General features: G+C 42.9%; 2 protein-coding genes across 2 annotated transcripts; both read left to right on the plus strand.

The window, feature by feature from the left end:
• Positions 1 to 1,900: 1,900 nt before the first annotated feature.
• Positions 1,901 to 3,753, plus strand: LOC138605842 (nuclear factor 7, ovary-like). The gene has a single exon (XM_069678295.1). It carries the CDS (start codon positions 1,922 to 1,924, stop codon positions 3,305 to 3,307), a length of 1,386 nt encoding a protein of 461 aa, XP_069534396.1. The 5' UTR covers positions 1,901 to 1,921; the 3' UTR covers positions 3,308 to 3,753.
• An 8,765-nt stretch (positions 3,754 to 12,518) lies between these two features.
• Positions 12,519 to 14,410, plus strand: LOC138605428 (nuclear factor 7, brain-like). The gene is made up of 2 exons (XM_069677676.1): positions 12,519 to 12,554; positions 12,737 to 14,410. Exon 2 carries the CDS (start codon positions 12,754 to 12,756, stop codon positions 14,137 to 14,139), a length of 1,386 nt encoding a protein of 461 aa, XP_069533777.1. The 5' UTR covers positions 12,519 to 12,554; positions 12,737 to 12,753; the 3' UTR covers positions 14,140 to 14,410.
• Positions 14,411 to 15,972: the final 1,562 nt, after the last annotated feature.

The following is a 15,972-nucleotide window of genomic DNA, read 5'->3' on the forward strand; positions in this document are numbered from 1 at the left end:
GCGGGATTATTACGTCTCTGTTACGCCTCGTCTTACATGTAAAACGCACAGAGGTGGAATGGTGGGGCGAAGTCACTCCACCTCTGAGCATCGTAGCAACAGAGGCGTTCCAGAGGCTAAGCAGCATCAGTGTGGTGGAGCCGGCAGGGCGGAACAGCTCCGTGTGTGTGCGTGTGAAGCTTGGTCTCTTTGGTTATACGGCGTGCACCTTTTGCTTCCACAAAGCCAGAACGTTGTTTAAAAACACACCGGGGCGGCGGCTTTACACCGGCGCCGATTGGTTCAATGTACAGTGACAAAAGCAGCATGACGGTGGAGCTTTGTTGCGGCGCTGAGGCGGAGCTGAAATGTAAAAAGGGCTCGAGATGTGCGATGATGTCAGGAGCCATGGTGACCACGTCTTCTTCATGGGAACACAAGTGATAAAAAAAAGGAATGAAAACTAAACACTGATTAAATGACTGAACAAGAACACGTGACACCTCCTTCCCTGCTCCAATCAGGGCCAAAATACAAGCCCAACAGCTTCTGAATGTCTGGACTTGTGTCGTCCTGGAAAGAGAACAAACCTCCGGCTCTCAGTGACGGAGCTTCACTCATGACCTCTTTCCTCTCTGAGCTTGTTCATGGGCAGAACACATTAAATGTTGCTCTGTTTGCTTCAGCGACCTCAGTCATTGGCATCATTACGAGGTCGTTAAGATCAGTTACCTGTAAGTCTTTGTCTGAATGCTTCACTGTTGCTGACGCAGGTTTTTCAGTCCATGTGCTTCATGTCAGTAGGCCTACATCTCTTGTTAATACTGTCAAAGTGGTAGAACAGGCGACGGATGTGATGGATCAAATTATTCCTATTTATCATCTGTTCCCTTTATAATGAGACAATCTGCGGCTGACTAAGCTCCGCCCCTTTGGGTCTCTGTCAATAAAACAACAGTGCGGTGTAGACCTGCTCTTCATGCTGAGCTTTATGTGAAACATCTGTTGTGCTTCTTCACTGTACGATGAAACATGACTGATTGATTCTTTCAGATATAAAAGGCTGTTCTCTGAGCTCTCTCCACAGCTCAGTGGATGTGACGTTTGTTCTGCTGTGGAGGATTGTTGCTCAGAGTAGTGATGAATGAAAATAGACTGATAACATGATTGATATTCTGCTGGGGACTTTGTGAAGGCCTGGACCTGCAGCTCTGACACTGTGGACCCCCTGTAGACAAAACCAAGACAACTGACTGCACCAGATATATTTGATACAGTTTATTTATACACACGGCCTATGATCTGTATATTTATGGTAACAAATGAGAACAAGTTAAAGGGTGAAACAGTCTTTTAAACGTGTCTCTCTTTATATTGTGGGGTCCAAATGAATTCTGGGTATTAAAGAAGTTTTGAATTGCTCCAGCAGACTGCTTCAGCTGGGAGACACTAAACAGGAAACTCCATTCAAACGTTCAAACGTTCACTTTGGACTTTTACAGATTCATTCATTCATACTTTTTACACAATCACGTTTCCAAACTCGTGTTTTGTGTGTGTGTTTGTGTATTGATCACATTCATCATGTTTATCATCTGTTCCCTTTAAGATCTGAGGGCTGACAAAGCTCCGCCCCTTACATGACATCATCTGAGACAACCAATGAAACACTCTTCCTGTTCACTCCTCTGAGAGACGACACACGGACTGACAGACGGTAAGATTAACCTTCATGAATAAGCAGTTACAGGAGGGAGTACTGAAGTAACACCTGAAGTGTTCAAGTACTTAACAAAGTTCTGTAGAACTTACTCATTTAGAAGAAGTGAAATATTTAAACTTTAACCTGCTTCTGACTAAAAAACTGTCAAAGACTCAAAGTGAAAGACAACTTCCTGTGTTAACGTGCTGTCTGCTGTTTTCAGCTTCACTCAGAGACTAAATGGCTTCCAGATCAGGGGAGGATCTCTGCTGTCCGGTCTGTCAGGACGTCTTCAGAGATCCTGTTGTTCTGTCATGTAGCCACAGCTTCTGTAAAGACTGTCTGAAGAGCTGGTGGAGACAGAGACCAACACGAGAGTGTCCAGTTTGTAAGAGAAGATCTTCAAAGGAACACCCACCTTGTAACCTGGCGTTAAAGAACCTGTGTGAGTCCTTCTTACAGGAGAGAGATCAGAGAGCTTCAGAGGCTCTCTGCAGTCTGCACTCTGAGAAACTCAAACTCTTCTGTCTGGACCATCAGCAGCCGGTGTGTCTCGTCTGCAGAGATTCAGAAAAACACACCAACCACAGATTCAGACCCATCGATGAAGCTGCTCGAGAACACAAGAAGAAACTTCAGGAAACTCTGGAGCCCTTAAAGGAGAAGTTAAAGGTTTTTAAACAAGTTAAAGTGAAGTTTGATCAAACAGCAGAACACATTCAGGTCCAGGCCCGACACACAGAGAGGCAGATTAAGGAGCAGTTTAAGAAGCTTCACCAGTTTCTAGAGGAGGAAGAGGAGGCCAGGATGTCTGCACTGAGGGAGGAAGAGGAGCAGAAGAGTCAGAGGATGAAGGAGAAGATGGAGGCTCTGAGCAGAGAGATAGCAGCTCTTTCAGACACAGTCAGAGCCACAGAGGAGGAGCTGAGAGCTGCAGACGTCTCATTCCTGCACAACTACAAGGCTGCAGTGGAAAGAGTCCAGCAGCGCCCCCTGCTGGAGGATCCACAGCTGCCCTCAGGAGCTCTGATAGATGTGGCCAAACACCTGGGCAACCTGAGCTTCAACATCTGGGACAAGATGAAGGACATGGTCTCCTACACTCCTGTGATTCTGGACCCAAACACTGCTCATCCAGAGTTCATCCTGTCTGAAGATCTGACCTGTGTGAGAGGAGGAAAGAGACAGCAGCTTCCTGATAATCCAGAGAGGTTTGATTATTCCCGCTCTGTCCTGGGCTCTGAGGGCTTTAACTCAGGGACTCACAGCTGGGAGGTCGAGGTTAGAGACAGTACATTCTGGTTTCTTGGTGTGTCAGCAGAGTCTGTCCAGAGGAAGGGACACATTTGGTCTAAAACATGGAGAATACAGTTCTATGAAGGTAAATACTCAGCACGCTCACCATCATCTCCACTCACTGCTCTCTCAGTGAAGAAGCAGCTCCAGAGGATCAGAGTGAATCTGGACTGGAACAGAGGAGAGCTGTCGTTCTCTGATCCTGATACTAACACACACATACACACCTTCACACACACTTTCACTGAGAGGATGTTTCCATTCATTAGTACTCGTGATAAACTGAAGATATTACCTGAGAAGGTGTGTGTGACACAACAACAGGTCTGATAGATTGTTTAGTCTGAAGGTGGTGAAAGTTAATTTGTGGCAGGTGGATTAAAAACAGATCAATAGAACAGTGAGGGTTCACATACAGTGGAGTAAACATGGAACCATTCAGTTCAATACAAACAAGAACATATCTGTATTATGTTCAACTAAAGAAGCAGCTAAAGAGGTTCCTTCAAAATAAAACAGGTCAAATAAACATTCTCATTTCTGATCCACTTATTTTCTCAGACACCTGCAGATCTGAATTCTGATTATTTTTGCTGTTATCTGGAGATCTCCAGTAAATCATTTGATTTGTCTAGAAAAAGACCTTTGTTATCTTGAGATCAAAACGTGTGGGGACTTGAGTGTGTGATATATGAGGGCAAACTCTTAAAGGACACTTAAAGGAAATGACACTCTATGTATAAAAGAGAAGTGGAAGAGACTATGGTTAGGAAAATATCAGCCGACTTTTTCTTGTGTTCACAGTAAAAATATGAAGGTACAGGGTGTTTGAGATCATGCAGAGCCACCACTTTATTGTTTTATATTTGAGCTGCTGATCAGAGGACATCAGGGTTTTTGTGAACAATATGTGTTTAAGAGAACGTTAGAGATACCTGAGGCTGAGGGCTGGATTGATGCCAACTATAATATACTGTATATACACAATGGAAACGTTGACTTTGTCTGACAGATTGGAACGGGACAAATGAAAAGAATCTGGGAGAACTGGATTGAGAACAAAACGCAGATTGGATCAGATTTGATCTTAATGAAGGTGCAACTTGTACGTCCCCTTGATTACAGTTTGAAATGTTTTGTGTCTTTAATATTATGATCACATAGTTTGAGTCTCTACTCCTATAAAAGAAAAACAAGGTGCGATATGATGGAGGGAAGATGCAGAATAAAGGGGAAAAAAGAGGGAGAGAGAAGTGTCAATATTCTTAACTGTGTTCACTTTGATTATTTTCGTCCTATTTTCTCTTCATGTGTTTATTTTCAAAGTCCGATTGTGAGTGTAAGGACTGATACCCACACACACAGAATATAAGGGGAGAGTTGAAGGATGTATGGATACACAGATTTGATGACATGTCCTGTAATGTTGCTGTATTTACTATATTCACTCCTTTAATCAGTCGTTTCATTTTGCTTTGTTTTTTCACTTTGATGTGTGTTTAAAAAAGGAGAGCAGAACAGTTCACAAGAGATGTTCAAATATCTGATGGATGTTTGATTTCTTGTCTCAATAAAAAGAGGATTAAAAAATGAGTGTCTGTTCATGTGTTCATATCTGATTTCAGCCTTCAGGGTCATAAAAGTGTTCCAATTATTTCAATGATTTGTGAATGAGTATGTGATATATTTGATATTGTGAGTACAAGTTATTATATTGTGCAAATATAGCAGTGTTAGTGATTACACTTGGCATCAAACGCCATCATTTACCATCATTTGCTTTGATGTTTCCAGTAATGTGCTGATTGAATTGTGTGAATACTGTTTATAATGTGTTCTTATTAGTGTAACACTGGGACGGGCAGTTTGTGTGTAACATGAGCGCCCTCTGCTGGAGCCTCTGCAGACATGTTGTGTTGATTTGTAACAAGCTCTGCTAAAACACGTGATTTATTGATCATCCTTTCTTTGTTCATTGTGTGAAGAGCGTGCTGTACAGGAGGGACAAAGCTTGAGAGGGTAATGCAGGGAGGTGATGAACACCGACCAAAGACACAACAGCAACAAAGACAAACAACAAACACACAAATAAACAACCCAAAATAAATAACAGTTATAATAGTTTGAGTGAGTGTATCAAAGAATGAAATGAGTGAAAATGAAGAGCTCGTCATGAATGAGATGAACCCTTGAGTTGTGTAAAATATACATAAATATGTTTATAATAAATAAACTAAAAATAAATACATAGTGAAATGTATCGCCGTAATACTGATAGACAAAGGAGTCAACATTATCCTCACTGTCAGCATAACAAAGAGAAAATGAAGGGTTAATAAAATTAAATAGTAATAAAAACAACAACACCAAAATGAATGATATTTATGTTAATAGTTTAATGACAGCCTTAATTGTTCGTAAATATGTGAAGTGGAGTTTCGTCATACGAACCCCAATTCCAAAAAGTTGGGACGTTGTGTAAAATGTGAATAAAAACAGAAAACTGTGATTTCCAAATCTTTATTAAATCTATATTAAATTGAATCCAGCACAAAGACGAGATATTTATTGTCCAAACTGATTTGAGACAGGAGCATGTTCACCGGCGTGTTACATCCCCTTTTCTCCTAACAGCACTCTGCAAGCGTCTGCCGACTGAACACACTAATTGCTGAAGTATTGAAAGTGGAATTTTGTCCCATTCTTGCTTGATGTTCATCTTAAGTTGCTCAACAGTGCAAGGTTTACGTTGTTGTATGTTGCGCTTCATAATGCTCTTTCACTGCGAGGCCATGCTGTTGTAACTCAGAATGTGGCTCTGCATCGTCTTTCTGAAATAAGCAGCGACGTCCCTGAAAAAGAGGTCGTCTGGATGGAAGCATGTCGCTCTAAAACCTGCATGTACCTCTCACTATCAGTGGTGCCTTCACAGATGTGCAGGATATCCATGCCATGGGCACTAACACACCCCCATACCATCACAGATGCTGGCTTTTGAACTTTGCGTTGATAACAGTCTGGATGGTCCTTTTCCTCTTTATCACGGAGGACTCGTCAGACCACAGCACACTTTCCACTTTAGCTCGGTCCGTCTCAGACGAGCTCGGGCCCAGAGGAGAAGTCGCCGGCGCTTCTGGGTGTTGTTGATATACGGCTTTCTCTTTGCATGGTCGAGTCTTAACTAACGTTTGTAGATGCAGCGACGTGCTGTGGTAACTGACGCTGGTGTTCCGAAGTGTTCCTGAGCCCAAGTTGTAATATCCATCACAGAATGTTGCTGGCTCTTAATGCAGTGCCGCCTGAGGGGTCGAAGGTCACAGGCATTCACTGTTGGTTTTCGGCCTTGCCCCTTGCGTGCAGAGGTTTCTCCACATTCTCTGAATCTGTTGAGGACATTTTGGACTGTAGACGGTGAAATCTCTAAGCTCCTTGTTGATGCACGTTGAGGAACGCTGTTCATAATATGTTGGACTGTTTGCCCACGCAGTCTTTCACAGAGTGGAGAACCTCGCGCCATCGTTGATTGTGAACAGCTGAGCCTTTCAGGAGTGCTCCTTTTATACCCAGTCATGGTGCTATCACCTGTTACCAATCAACCTACTTACCTGTGGAATGCTCCAGGTGTTTTTTGAGCATTCCACAACTTTTTCTTGCTCCATAAACGATAACGTTCATCAGTTTGAACAGTCTTGTCTTTGTGCTGGATTCAACTGAATACAGGTGGGAAAGGATTTCACTGTTTTCTCTTTTTATTCACATTTTACACAACGTCCCAACTTTTTTGGAATTGGGGTTTGTAGTTTGGGTGGGCGGAGTTATTGGCTTCACCAGCAAATGGGAGGTCTGGATGTTGCTGTCTTTGTGAGTTATGACACAAACTGGTCGGCCTGAGGAACTGATGAGTTGTATGAATGGGGCCCAATGACGATCAAACTGATCGACTAGGTTTTCAGTGAATGCTCTGAGTTAATATTCCGTGATAGTTAATTGAGCCTCTGGTCATTGACAGGTTGTGTCCATGTTTCCAATGAGCAGAGTGGTTTTCATGGCGTTTGTCAGGCCGATCCAAGTTGGCTGCATGTCGTCAGGTGGCAGTTCAGCTGACGACAGTTCTCCTAACAGACACACAGATGGGGAGAGGAGAGTGTGAAGGAGGTGTTGCTTCTCTGCCATTAACCTATGCTGGATTCCTTTGATCAGTAACCCGCTGCAGGCGATCAATACAGTTTATTTATGCACACGGCCTATGATCTGTATATTTATGGTAACAAATGAGAACAAGTTAAAGGGTGAAACAGTCTTTTAAACGTGTCTCTCTTTATATTGTGGGGTCCAAATGAATTCTGGGTATTAAAGAAGTTTTGAATTGCTCCAGCAGACTGCTTCAGCTGGGAGACGCTGAACAGGAAACTCCATTCAAACGTTCAAACCTTCACTTTGGACTTTTACAGATTCATTCATTCATACTTTTTACACAATCACGTTTCCAAACTCGTGTTTTTCAGCCCTCAACATTTGGCGCTGAGCACCACACTAAAGCCAGCTACTGAAAAATCCAAGTAAAGAAATGTTTCCAAGCTTGTTTCATGAACCTTCTCGTCCTCCACTCAGAGCTCTCTCTAGCCCTCATTTTCAGACATGTATTAATAAACTCTCTCAGCATCCAGGGAACATTTGGTTTGACGCTGATCTAAAACGGGAGTTTGTGTTCAGCTCGACTCAACCTGCACATTGAACAGTGACAGCGGTGACACATCGGTGGCTGTTTTTACACGCGACCGTTAGCCGGCAGCCAATGAGACAGCTGGTGATGTAGTGCTAATGAAGTATTGTAGCAGCCAATCAGGCCTCGTTTCCCATCATGCTTTGTGTTGGACTGAATGCCTGCTTTATGAAGTTTGTTGTTCATGTGTAAACGATTGTTACTTATTGTTTGTGTTGGTAATGCCAGTATTCTCAGGATGTTGTTTTATGTCGTTTGATGTCATTTCCTGTTCATCTTTTTTCTCTTCAGTTTTGACCATAACTGAGGAGCCGTCACATTTCTTTTCATTGTTAACATGTTATTATTAATATGTAATCACTGGAGCATCCTCCAGTTCAATGTGAGTATTAATAACAATCATCGTTGTGATCTTATTGATTGATACGTTTTAAACTGGTCACTCGATACAGACGCTGATACGACTATTCTGCGACTTCAGAACAAATAGAACTGAATCATAATTCAATCCAATCCACTTTATTTATATAGCACATTTTATAAACAACACGGTTACCAAAGTGCTGCACAACAGATAAAAACTGTAAATAAGTTAAATTCAAATGTTAAAATAAATATATAAAAAGTAAAAGATTAAAAAACACAGTAAAATAAAAGCACTAAAATATACATAAAACACAAAACAACAACCAACGATTTAGAAACAATAAAAGACAAACAGAGACCACACACCTCTCATGCTGGATTAAAAGCCAAGGAATAAAAATACGTTTAAAGACGAGATTTGAAAGTATCTAGAGTGGGGGCCATTTTGACGTGGGTGGGTAGCTCATTCCACAATTTAGGAGCTACCACTAAAAAAGCACAGTCACCCCTGGTCTTATGTCTGCTCTTTGGGATGACAAGACGCAGCTGATCAGCGGACCTCCATGCTCTTGAGGGGGTGTAGATGTGTATGATAATTCAAGTGAATCATTTTGAAGAACTGGACCTCTTTCAGTTTGAACTGAACACACCTGCTTTAAACCCGCTTGTATTTGTCAGTGTGCAGCAGATCAGCATTTAAGGAGAAGGTGCTCCTCTGTCTCCCACCTGCTGGACAGACAGAGGAGCACCTTCACCAACAGACTGCTGCAGCTCTGCTGTCAGAAGGACAGATACAGGAAATGTTTTGTGGCCAAGGCAATAACTCTGGACAACAGCTCACCTCTGTGGAGCAGGGAACTCATCCTGATGTCTCTGTCTCATTCAAACTGTACTCTGTTATGCTCCTGCTAAACTCTGCTCGTCATTATTTCCTGAATGTAACAAACCTAAAGGACATTCGAACATACAGAAATTGTTAATGACCTTTTTTAGGGTAAAGCTCATGCAGCCGACACGCAGCTAAAAATACAAGTTTGTGGCCTTTAACAGTCACGGTGACCTCGCGTAGTCTTTCCAAGTTTTAAGAGTGTGCATGCAGGGCAGCAGCTGTGGGTGTGCGTTACCAATGTCCTCTCTTCTGAGAGTGGTGCTTTCTGATAAGGGGTTTCAGACCATGAGTGACAGTAGTAGGATGTGGTGTGTGTGTGTGTGTAGTTATACTTTTTTCTTGGCATCTCAGTCTGCCTGCTGCTGCCGTTGATCTGGACTTATCTTCTGCTGGGGGCAGTCCCATGCCAAGTGAGATGAGTCACCACTCAAAGCAACACCTGTCAAACTAATGGTTAACACTTGGCCCGCTGAAACCGGAACCGAGGCCTCCTCTGTTATGATGCCCGCTGCCTCTCCCTCGTCCTCCCACTGTTATCATCATCTGGTTTGGAGACATCACAATGTGTGTTACAGAATTCTGAAATTTGGAAACTGACATCAACTGGAGCTTGTTTGCAAACATCACTGATGTCCAGGTCTTGTTGAACTGGCCATTGAGCTTAAATTCAGATGATCAGTCGGCTTACTACGTGCCTGTAACATTGTTTTGTTTCCCTGTTAGGGTTCATTACTGTCGTCAGCAGATATGATACAAGGTTTCATGTAACGAAAAGAGGGGAAGGTACCTTCTTCAGGAAGTCAAACAACAAGAGAAAAGGACCAAATAAAACTGGACATGAAAACTAAATACTGAATAAATGACTAAACAAGAGTTCCTGACAGAACCCCCTGTCAAGACACGAATTCCAGACGTCCCAAATGTCTCTCTAGAAAAACCAAGCAGGGTGTGTAGAGGGGGTCCGGAGGAGGAAACAAAGGCGGTTAGAGCAATAAGGAATACAAATAAAGAGATAAAGAAATAAAAGCAATGAGGGTTCTTAAGAGGCACATCATCCCTCAAAAGCTGCTGGTGTCCTTCTATCGCTGCTCGATCGAGAGCATCCTGACACACTGCCTCTGTGTTTGGTTTGCCAGCTGCACAGTGGCACAGAAGAGAGCGCTGCAGGGGGTCATTAAGGTGGCCCAGAAAGTCATCGGCTGCCCTCTGACACCACTGGAAGAACTACACGGCTCCCGCTGCCTCAGGACAGCTCTCGCCATCCTACAGGACTCATCACACCCCGGACACAATCTGCTAGAATGCTCCCATCAGGCAGACGATACAGGGCCATCAGAACACGCACTGACAGACTAAAACATAGTTTTTATCCTACAGCCGTCGTTGCATCAAATTCTGCCAGGCAGTGACTCACATATCACATGCACCGCTGTCTTACACTTTAAGGACCGTGTGAAATATTGTTTTGTGGATGAGTGAGTGGGTTGTTTTATACTGTTTGTTTTTTTTCATGTGTTTCTTCTTTTTTATTATTTATAAGCTATTTTGCACTACAAAGGATTGCACTTCATTTCGTTGTACCTGTTACAATAAAGATATTCTGATTCTGATTCTGATTCTGAAAGACCATCAAAGGTTACAGAAAGATGATAAAAAGACGACATCACATCAGAGGAGAAGGGAGAAAAGATCGCGATCAATAAATTAATAAATAAGTTAAATAAAATAAAGTAAAATGATTCAAGTGAAATAAAAGCAGTAAATGATGGTAGGAATAGGAACAGATGAAAGTATCTTTAAATGCACTTAGAAAGGTGACATCACATAAAAGCAACTCTGTAAAAGTGAGTTTTAAGAAGTGATTTAAAAGAAGTCACTGAATCTGCACGCCTTATCTCCTCGGGCAGCTCGTTCCAAAGCCGAGGGGCTCCTTTAGATTTGAGCCTCGACTTCGGAACGACCAGAAGGACCCCACCTGAGGATCTACAGGCGCGAGATGGCTCATAAGGTGTCAGCATTTCTAAAATGTATATCGCAGCAAGAACCAAAGGAGCTTTAAAAGTGATCAGTAAAATCTTAAAATCAATTCTCACACGGACAGGGAGTCAGTGAAGGGAGGCAAGGATAGGAGTGATGTGATGTCGTCTGTTAAAACCAGTAAGAAGTCGAGCTGCTGCGTTCTGGACCAGTTGGAGGCGAGAGAGGGATGATTGAAACCGTCAAGGAGTGAATTTAGTAGTCCAGTCGAGAAAAGGTCAGTGTGTGAATGACCTTTTCCAGGTCGGTGTGTGACGACTTTCTTACTGTATTGTTGGAAGGTCAGGTCGGTGTGTGACGACTTTCTTACTGTGTTGTTGGAAGGTCAGGTCGGTGTGTGACGACTTTCTTACTGTGTTGTTGGAAGGTCAGGTCGGTGTGTGACGACTTTCTTACTGTGTTGTTGGAAGGTCAGGTCGGTGTGTGACGACTTTCTTACTGTGTTGTTGGAAGGTCAGGTCGGTGTGTGACGACTTTCTTACTGTGTTGTTGGAAGGTCAGGTCGGTGTGTGACGACTTTCTTACTGTGTTGTTGGAAGGTCAGGTCGGTGTGTGACGACTTTCTTACTGTGTTGTTGGAAGGTCAGATCTGAATCAAAAATGACTCCTAAGTTTCTTGCAGTTGTCATATTTGAGGACAGAGGGCCAACGGAAATTTCAATCTGATTGATATGCGAGTTGGGATCGTTGAAAAGTATGATTTCAGATTTTGAGTCGTTGAGCTGCAGAAAACTTTGTGCCATCCAACATTTAATGTCCCTGAGGCAGTTAAAAACAGCAGCTCGGCTTTTTTGGTCACCAGGTCTCAGCGGAAGGTAAATCTGTGTGTCGTCTGCGTAGCAATGGAAAGAGAGATTGTGATGATGAATAATATTTCCAAGTGGGAGCGTATAGATAGAGAATAAAAGTGGACCTAAAATTGAACCTTGCAGTACACCGAAGGTAATCTGAGCGGTGGAGGATGAGTGATAACCCATGGTGACCGAGAAGGTTCTGTTTTAACGACAGGAATAAAACCAACTAAGACCAGTGCCCTTGACCACGTCGTCTTCTTGGGAAGACAATTGAGAAAAGAAAACTAAATACTGAATAAACTAGTAAACCGGAACACATGACACCTCCGACCCTGCCCCAATCAGTGCCAAAATGCGACAGCTTTTGAATGTGCTGGACTTGGCAGCTGACTCACGACCTCTTTCCTCTCTGAGCTTGTTCATGAGCAGAACACATTAAATGTTGCTCTGTTTGCTTCAGCGACCTCAGTCATTGGCGTCATTAAGTGCTCGTTAAGATCAGTTACCTGTAAGTCTTTTGCTGACGCAAGTTTTTCAGTACATGTGGTACATGTCAGTACATTTCTTGTTTATTCTGTATAAGTGGTAGAACAGGTGATGGATGTGATGGATGAAATTATTCGTATTCATCATTTGTTCCCTTTATGATGAAACACATCTGCGGGCTGAAAAAGCTCCGCCCCTTACATGACATAATCTGAGACAAAGCAGGAAACAGTTTGTTCCTGTTCCCTTCTCTCTGAGAGACGACACGCCGACAGACAGACGGTAAGATTTACCTTCATAACAAAGCTGTAACAATATGTAGTACTGAAGTAAAGTTTTGAAGTAGTTAAAGTTCTTTAAAATTTACTTATTTAGAAGAAGTGAAATACTAAAATTAATCCTTCGGACTGAAAAACTGATAAAGACTCAGCTTCAAGTTTTAACTTGTTATCTGCTGTTTTCAGCTTCACTCAGAGACTAAATGGCTTCCAGATCAGAGGAGGATCTCTGCTGTCCGGTCTGTCAGGACGTCTTCAGAGATCCTGTTGTTCTGTCATGTAGCCACAGCTTCTGTAAAGACTGTCTGAAGAGCTGGTGGAGACAGAGACCAACACGAGAGTGTCCAGTTTGTAACAGAAGATCTTCAAGGGTAGAACCACCTCGTAACCTGGCGTTAAAGAACCTGTGTGAGGCCTTCTTACTGGAGAGAGATCAGAGAGCTTCAGAGGCTCTCTGCAGTCTGCACTCTGAGAAACTCAAACTCTTCTGTCTGGACCATCAGCAGCCGGTGTGTCACATCTGCAGAGATTCAGAAAAACACACCAACCACAGATTCAGACCCATCGATGAAGCTGCTCGAGAACACAAGAAGAAACTTCAGGAAACTCTGGAGCCCTTAAAGGAGAAGTTAAAGGTTTTTAAACAAGTTAAAGTGAAGTTTGATCAAACAGCACAACACATTCAGGTCCAGGCCCGACACACAGAGAGGCAGATTAAGGAGCAGTTTAAGAAGCTTCACCAGTTTCTAGAGGAGGAAGAGGAGGCCAGGATGTCTGCACTGAGGGAGGAAGAGGAGCAGAAGAGTCAGAGGATGAAGGAGAAGATGGAGGCTCTGAGCAGAGAGATAGCAGCTCTTTCAGACACAGTCAGAGCCACAGAGGAGGAGCTGAGAGCTGCAGACGTCTCATTCCTGCACAACTACAAGGCTGCAGTGGAAAGAGTCCAGCAGCGCCCCCTGCTGGAGGATCCACAGCTGCCCTCAGGAGCTCTGATAGATGTGGCCAAACACCTGGGCAACCTGAGCTTCAACATCTGGGACAAGATGAAGGACATGGTCTCCTACACTCCTGTGATTCTGGACCCAAACACTGCTCATCCAGAGTTCATCCTGTCTGAAGATCTGACCTGTGTGAGAGTAGGAGAGAGACAGCAGCTTCCTGATAATCCAGAGAGGTTTGATTCTTCCTGGTCTGTCCTGGGCTCTGAGGGCTTTAACTCAGGGACTCACAGCTGGGAGGTCGAGGTTAGAGAGAGTACATACTGGTTACTGGGTGTGTTTGCAGAGTCTGTCCAGAGGAAGGGAGACATACGGTCGGGGTTATGGGTAATAGAATTCTATAAAGGTAAATACGCAACATGCTCACTATCAGATTCAGACACCGTTCTCTCAGTGAAGAAGCAGCTCCAGAGGATCAGAGTGAATCTGGACTGGAACAGAGGAGAGCTGTCGTTCTCTGATCCTGATACTAACACACACATACACACCTTCACACACACTTTCACTGAGAGGATGTTTCCATTCATTAATACTGCTGCTAAACTGAAGATATTACCTGAGAAGGTGTGTGTGACACAACAACAGGTCTGATAGATTGTTTAGACTGAAGGTGGTGAAAGTTAATTTGTGGCAGGTGGATTAAAAACAGATCAATAGAACAGTGAGGGTTCACATACAGTGGAGTAAACATGGAACCATTAGCAGTACAGGAGTCAATTCAATGAAAGCAATTTTGGTCAATGCATTAAGCTGAAAAAAATCAACTCACATGAAAAACTTTAATGACGTGACATGAAAGGCAATCGTCACTGAGATTCTCATGATGTTATCTCAGCCTCTTTACTAACCTGCCTCCTGATGTAGTTCTCTCAGCATCCTCTCAGCCTGTTTATTGTCATTAAATCTCAGTAACATCTGTTTGTTGTGGCTTCATAGCGCTGTAGTGAGACAGATCTCAGCCCACCTGTGACTTGCTAGATACAGTGAAACTGCCACTCAGCGGAGACAGATGGACAGGCGCTCCACAGCTGAAACAGAACGCCGGTAGTTGGTGTCCATCAGAGAAATCCTGGTACTGATCCGAGCTAACAGCTCATCACACTGGGCACTGGTCAGCCTGAAGGAGCTGGAAGCAGCAGGAGAGTTCATCAGACACAGCTCAGGAGGAGGAGGGAGGTTAACCAGCTGTGTGAACCTCGAGGTGATGCCACATGCAACAGAATTCGGCTTATGTTTCGCTCATACATGTCAGATAGAAAAGGTATTAAACATTCCACAATTGAATATGGTGTTCCTCAAGGAAGTATTCCAGGACCTGTTGACTTTTCTCTGTACGCTCCCTTTGGGTGAAATATCTAGCCATCATAACGTAAACTATATCATTGTTACACAGATAATACACAACTATTCCTCTCCGCCTTGCCACACCACACTTCTTTAAATGTTCTGCTTACCCTCTTACTGATATTAACCTTTGGATGTGTAAAACCCTGAAATTCCACTTAGAGCACTTGAAGCAAAACTTCAGGAACTAGAATCAGTGTTTGCCAGCCTGTCCAACCAAAACTAAACACAGACAGATTTGAGAGTGATTTCAGACTGGGATGGTTTAATACGCAACGCTGAAAAAACAGCCTTATTTTATCTTTGGAATTTTGCCAACTTGCACCATTTTTTGGGAAAACAAAGTTTGAAATGCTTCTTTAATTACCAGCCGCTTAGATTATTCCAACTCCTTTTACTGGTCTCCCAAAAAAGACTCTGAGAAAATTTAATCAGAAAGCGGCAGCCTGGATTTTAACCAACACAAAGAAAAGAGATCACATGACCCATCTGCTCTCGTCACTGCACTGGCGACCTGTTTGCCCCACAAACATTTTGGGTGAAGCAGCTTTTCGCTTTCTGGCCTTAAATTGTGGAACACCCCCCGCCCGGATCGTAGGACAAACTAAATATTGAAAAAGAAATTCAAGAGCTTTTAATTTATGCTAACCTTGCTCTTTGGTTTTTAAGTTTGCTTTGTTTTCTATCACTATATTTTTATTCTATTTATTTATAAATATATAATTTTTTATTTATTATGTTATTGTGTTTTTTTTAATCTGACCGTGTTTGGTCAGGCGTTTTGGGCTGAATCTTTGCATGACAGGTGCCACAGAGATAAAGTTATTATCATTAGTAATATTGAAAGTGTATAAAGAGCAAATATTGGCAGATTGTGTGAAACTAACGCAAATAAACTCAAATGATCCAGCAGTCAAACTGTCGTCAGTTACTCAAGGTAAGACTCTGCTTTCATTATAGTTTGAACACAGCTTTATTGTTCCCAAGGCAACAGCTGATGGGGATCCCAATAAATCAGCAAACACTCTGACAAAGCACTGTGACTGCAGCCCGGCCTGGAGTCTGGCTGTCGACATGTTT

Source organism: Semicossyphus pulcher, unplaced genomic scaffold (assembly GCF_022749685.1).
Source record: "Semicossyphus pulcher isolate SPU_LCO1_2020_fin unplaced genomic scaffold, fSemPul1.0.p SCAF_3, whole genome shotgun sequence".
NCBI lineage: Eukaryota > Metazoa > Chordata > Actinopteri > Labriformes > Labridae > Semicossyphus > Semicossyphus pulcher.